General features: G+C 66.5%; 1 protein-coding gene across 5 annotated transcripts in view; it reads right to left on the reverse strand.

The window, feature by feature from the left end:
• Positions 1 to 6,107, reverse strand: part of CEP170B (centrosomal protein 170B) — a 27,798-nt gene that overhangs the window by 20,790 nt on the left and 901 nt on the right. For 4 of the 5 annotated variants that reach the window (XM_034992448.1, XM_034992447.1, XM_034992445.1 and 1 more), the window contains exons 1-2: positions 5,982 to 6,016; positions 2,889 to 3,020 (exon numbers count right to left, since the gene is read on the reverse strand). In XM_034992448.1, the coding sequence (XP_034848339.1) occupies positions 2,889 to 2,993 (105 nt within the window). In that variant the 5' untranslated portion in view covers positions 2,994 to 3,020; positions 5,982 to 6,016. Of the gene's footprint in view, positions 1 to 2,888; positions 3,021 to 5,981; positions 6,017 to 6,107 lie in introns of those variants that run through there. The other variant, XM_034992443.1, reaches the window with a different exon arrangement.

The following is a 6,107-nucleotide window of genomic DNA, read 5'->3' on the forward strand; positions in this document are numbered from 1 at the left end:
GGCACACGCCCCACACACGCCCGCGTGCAGAGGCACACGCCCCTCACACACGTGCACAGGGACACGCCCTGCACCAGAGCAAGAGCCACAGCCGTTGGCCCGCATCCACACTCACGCCAGCGGGGCACCAGCTCTGTGCCACACTTGGAGAGTGTGGGGCGGCGCATGGCCAGGATGGCCGGCTCTGCCTCACGCACGCCCCCCCACCTTCCACTGCCCCCCGAGGTCCAACAAGCCACAGCCCCTCCCGCCTCATTTGCGGCCCAGGCCCCCTGGACAGCCCCCTGCTCCCCAGCCCCCCTGCACTGCCTCCTCCCTGTGCCCTGTGTGGAGGCCGCACCCCGCCGGGCACCTGTGCCAGCCCTCTGTGCCCCTCCCCTCCTGAGTGTCCAGTCGGGCCCACGGCCCCCCGGCCCGTTCCCATGCCACCTCCTGCGGGCTTCTGCCCTGGGGACTCCTCTGTCCCTGCTTACTTGGGTGTGGCTGGCCCCACCCCGGAGCAGTGACCCCAGGAGTCACGGTCTCTGCAGGGCCCTCCAGGCGCTGGGAGAGTGCAGTGCTCCGTCATAACATGGAGTGACAACACGGGGACGAGGACACAGACCCCACAGAGGGGAGGCCCGGGCCTCCAGGAGGACGAGGCAGGGAGGGGGTGAGCTGGCAGAGAAGGATGAGCGGGGGCGGGGGGGCCCCTGAGCAGAGGGGCCGGGGCAGGGCAGCTGTAGGGCGAGGCCGGGATCCACCAGTGTGCCTGTCCCTGAGCCCGGGCGCGGTGGCAGTGCCGCCTGTGGATGCCCAAAGCACAAGTAAGGGAGAGGGAAGGTCAGGGTGTGTCCCTGGACCACTGGCGGGGACACTGGCGGGAACCCTGCTGGAGGACATGGAGGATGGTGATTTTGCACGGAGCTGGGCTGCCTGGGTGAGGCCCACACAGGCTATGACTGCAGGGGCTAGAGGCTGGGGAAGGAGAGGCAAGGACACTATGTGAATCACCTGAGCAGATGGGGACACCAAGGCACGGGTGTGAGGGCACCTCCGGGAGACGCAAGGGGTGGGCCCACCCAGGAGCTCAGGGCCCAGGCAGAAAGGGAGGCTGCGGGGGTGGACTGCATGCATGACCTCCTGGAGCCTCAGTTTCCCCAGGTGCCGGAGGACAGCAAGGTGCACCCGAGCCTGGGGCTGGACCTGCATGAAGGGCTGAGAAGTGCCCGCTGCTCCTGCCCGGCTCAAGGCTCCCCCACCAACGAACCAGAACTGGAACTGGACCGAAGCTCACTTGAGCACCCTGATCCCCACCTCCTGTCCCAGAAGCTTCTGCACCAATCCCCGGGACAAGCAGCAAGCAGAGTGAGGGCCTGGTGCAGGGGACAGCCAGGCAGTGGGCAGGGAAAACACCCACGCCGGGCCCTGGTCTCCAAGAGGCCCTCCTGGCCACCCCAGATAGACCAGCAAAGCCATCAACACACTACCCAGGCGCATGGCACCTTGCCAGGATCAGGGACCCAGCATGTTTTCAGACCCGCCTCCAGCGACAGAGAACAGGGGTCACGTTCCGCGTCACCGTCAGGAGCCGCCAGCCACATCCAGGCCTCGGCGGGGCCGCTCAAGATGCCAGGGGTGCGACCGAGCCTGCCACCTGCTTTGTGCGCACTGCGAGCTCGGAGCGCGCTTTCTACCTGTAAATGGTTTTTAATAAGCCGAGGCTATGTCGTGACACGTGAGAACGACAGGAGACTGACATTTCGAGGCCACAAGGAAGACCCCCTGGTGCCAGCACGCTGGCTGCCTCGCGGTCCTTGGGCTGCTCCGCGGCCCGGAGGTGTGTGGCCCGAGAGGCCTCAGAGACGTGCCCCGGTCTTTACGGAAGACATCTGCCCACCCCTATACAGTCACTGACTCAGTCTCCCCAGCTTCCAAAGGCGTGATGAGAAATAAGAGGACAGACTGTTCCAGATTAAAGACACTCCAGAGGCCCAGCAACCAGCCCTAATGCAGGAACTTGGCCAGTCTAGCCAAGCAAGTCCGAGGACCTTCGGGGAGAAGCCAGGGTGTCCAGACAGGGATGGGCTTGCCCTCAGGAGACAGAGGCGGACGTCTGCTGCCCAAGCCCCAGGTGTCCCGGGGAGTTGCGACAGCAGCCAGGCTCACACAAGGGAGCCAGGGCCCGAGCCAGGCCTCACCCTGCACCCGAGTGGCCCACCCAGGACACCGTAGTCGGGGGCATGAGCTTGGGGGGCTCGGGGGAGAGCGGCCCATGTGCCACGGCGGGGGGGCAGGGCTGCAGGAAGCCCGACTCCATCACACCCATGAGGCGCAGGGAAAAGGACACCTGAACCCTCCTTGTTCCCAAATAGCCAGATATGTGAGCCCCACGGAAGCCAAACCCACACTCTGAAACCCAGGGCCTGAAAGTCCTGACGGTCAAGAGCACGGTGCCCTGGCCCCACCAGCCTTTTCTGCCCAAGAAAGGCCCCTTCCCCACCCCAGGGTGCCTCAAAGGGGCACCAGTCTTCCCCTGGACAGCTCTGATGGCCCCAGATGGCCCTGGGGCTCCCCGCTCCGTTCGTGGCCCAGCTGGGGCCCCAGACAACAAGGATACGGATAGATTTCCAGCACCTTCCAGAGGTGGGTCCCTGGTGCCTTGAGAACCTGACAGGCACCTAAACACCCTCCTGTCAGAAAAGCTCCAATATGCAGAGGCAGGGACCAGCCTCGTGAGCACACGCTCAGGCCTGCACACGCCCAGCTGTGGGTCCAGGGTCCAGGTGGAGACACCCAGGCCCAGGGCCGCCTTGAGGGCTCCCCCCAGGTGTCCTGCGAGTAGGATGGGCGCCTCCCTGGCCCGGGTCCTGGACCTGCCTTCTCAGCCCCAAGGGGCTCACACTCACCTGCAGCATGAGCTCACACTCATCACGCCCCACGAAGATGAGCTCTCGCGGAAGCCGGTGGCGGTTACCACTGCTGCTCACCAGAAACCAGGAGGTGACACTCATCTTGGCACTGGCCAGGCCTGTCCGGCCCTGGGGGGAAGGAGGCGTTAGAGCAGGCTTCCCTCCCTTGGCCCCAGCCCCTGGACACGAAAGGCCCAGCACAGATCCTGCCCCCTTGGAGGTTCAAGCACCCCATGGCCACGCAGCGGCCACCCCTGGACACACTGGGCCCCAGCCATACTAGGCCACCCGCCCTTCCCTAAGGATGCCTGCCCCTGTGGCCGCCTTCCCCAGCTAAGTTCTCCCAGGCCTCCCTTGTGCTCTAGGCCCCTCTCCTCTCCCTCCTAGATGCCAGGCGTTGAGTCTACGACGAGGCACAGGCCACGCTGCCCACGTGTGGAGCCGCACATGCCCTCATGACCCGACCAGGAACAGCTCTTGAGTGGGACTCGGCATGGCCCATCGGGGCCCCCGCAACGCCAGGTGCGCAGGGCCAGACCCCATCCCAGGACACATACTCTGCACCGGGGGATGTTTCCCCTAGCCAGACACTCTGGGGTGGGCCTGGCAAGGAGGGCCAGGGGGAGACAGCTGAGGATAGGAGCCCTGAGCCATCAGCACACTGATCACTTAGAGGAGACCAAACAGCCCTTGGTGGCCACTGCAGCCATCCTGCTGAGGTCCCCAAGCCAGGACAGTACCAGCTGACCAAGGCAGCAGGTGACAGAGGTGGTGCCCGGTGCCCGAGGCCCCGGGGGCATCGTGAGGGGCTGGTATGGTCAAGATGGGCAAGGAAGCACCACGGTAGCTTGAGGGGCACAGTGGGGGCAACCTGAGTGACAACGAGGGCCAATGTCACCCAAGACCCGGCCCTGGGGCGGCCCGCACACACACGCTCCCACACAGGCGCCTTGCTCACCCGGAGCCCCAGAGCTGTGTCACCACAGTGGTGCTGGTGTGTGGACACCAAACACGCACACACGCTCATGGGACACACGTGTGCACACGGCCTCCTGCGATCCAGAGCACCGCCCGCAAGTGTCCTGGCCGCCCTTCTCCATACAGACACGCATACTGCCGAAATACACACACACACACACACACACACACGCTGGATAAATCACATCCCGAGCACCGCCATGTGCCGAGGGGCGTCCTGGGCTCTGAGACAGCTGTGACCCACACCACCAGCCTTCCCACCAGCCGTGGAGGCAGGCAGCAAAGGTGAAAGGCCCTGAGAAGGTGTGAGTGTCCCAGAGGAAAAACGAAGCAGGGAGGGAGGGGTGGGGGGTCTGGGAAGGCTCCCTGGGAAGGGGACATCTGAGCAATGCTGGAGCAGGGACAGGAGCAGGGGGACGAAGTGGGCATGTGAACATCTGGGCACTGTGGTCCAGACAGAGAGAACCAGTGCAGAGACATGGGTCACAAGGCTTGGGGAGTCCTGTGGCCGGTGCTGGAGCCAAAAGGTAGTTCCAGGACCTGCTTCATCTCCGGAAGGCTCAGCGCAAAGTGAAATGTGGTAGCCTTGTCCAAAAGTCATGAAGAATTTCAAAAACACCATGAGCGGAGCACTGAGCAGAGCAGGGGGACACAGTGGAAGGGCATGGGCAGGTGCCACGTGGCCAGCCCTGGAGGTCCTGAAGCCACAGTGTGACTCAGAGGATGGAGCACAGACAGGAGATTAGACAAGAAGGGAGAGAAGCAATGGTGGGAGCAGTGGGGGCATCCCCGGTCCCTGTCCCTGCAGTACCCACAGCCAGAGGCCCCAGCTGTCAGCTCCCTTCTGGGTGGGCAGTGAGCAAGGCCATGGAGGCCCAAGTGACCATGTATCCCTTGGCATACCCTCATGTCACCTGGGCCAAGCAGGTGGGAGCATGTGGGAAAACCCACCCCAGGAGAAGTCTGCCAGAACCCCCTCCCCAAAGCCCCAGGCACTTCCTCAGAGTCTGGCCAGAGGGGCATGCGCTAGAGGCGAAGGGAGGAGCAGGTGACCTCCACCCCCTCCCCTGCAGGGCTCCGGAGGCCTCCACAACCCCAGCCTCCTCTAAAACCCCTCCTTCAGGCAGCGGGGAGGAGGGGCCCCTGCCCCATCACAGCCCCATCACAGCCCCATCACTGCCCTTCCCAGCCCCCACAACCCACACTCTTCCATCACCTGCTACCGGCTCCAATAGGCAGCGACCCCACCCAGAGGACGCCACAGCCTCGGTTTACAGCAAAGGGAGGCCAAGCCCCGAGAGCCTGGTTATGCGGCCAGGCCACCCCGGCCACTCACTACCAGCCCACCCTGAAAAGGCTCAGGCCGGGGAACTGAGGATGTTCCCAAACAGCCTGCGGCCGGATCGGGGCTGGCCTGGCCATCGTTGCTAGGAGGGAGAATAATAAACACCCCAAACTTGTCCCCACGGCCGCCCCAGCCAGAAAAGCCACCCGCCAGGAGGTGAGGAGGGAAGGTGGAGCCGCCCGGGGGCAGCGGCTGGGAGCGGGCCGGGCCCGGGAGAGGGAACGGATGGGGGCAGGGGCTGGGAGCGGCGGGAGCTGGGGCGGGCGGCTAGAGGGAGCAGACGGAACGGAGGCCGGGAGCAGGCCGAGAGAGGAGGCAGGGACAGCGCAGCGACGGCGGCGACAAGGGAGACGAGGAGGAGGACGGAGGGAGGGACCGCGGGAGGAGAGACCAGGCCGGGCGGCGGCCGGGCCTGCAGGGGGAGGGAGCGGCGCCTTCTGAATCAGCGCTCGCCGGGGCAGCCATGGCCGAGCCGGTGCCTGGGCGGGGGCCCCGGCGCCCAGGCCTGCGCCCCCCTCTCCAGGCCGAGCAGACGCGCGCCGGGCGCCCTTCCCCGCCTGGCGCAGACCCGGGCCGCCCCCGCGGCGGCGCCACCGGCCCGGCCAGGTGCGCCCGCGGCCGCGTCCCCACGCCTTTGTCCAGCCCGGACGGGACCTGCTCCCCCGGCCCCTGCCCGCCGCCCATCTCCATCCCCGCGCGGCCCGGCGGGCGCAGGTGCGGGCGCAAGGAGGCCCCGGCCGCCGCGGGCGCGGGGATGCGCGCCTTACCTGCGGCTCGGCCCCGGCTCGGCCCCGGCTCGGCCCCGGCCCTCCCGCCCGCCGGCCGAGCGCTGGGCGGGGCCGCCGCCTAGGACATGCCCGGCGCGGCCCGCACGCTCGCGGCAGCCCCTGCTG

The sequence above is a fragment of the Mirounga leonina genome, unplaced genomic scaffold, assembly GCF_011800145.1.
Source record: "Mirounga leonina isolate KUSES-001 unplaced genomic scaffold, KU_Mleo_1.0 Mir_82, whole genome shotgun sequence".
In the NCBI taxonomy this organism is placed as follows: Eukaryota; Metazoa; Chordata; class Mammalia; order Carnivora; family Phocidae; genus Mirounga; species Mirounga leonina.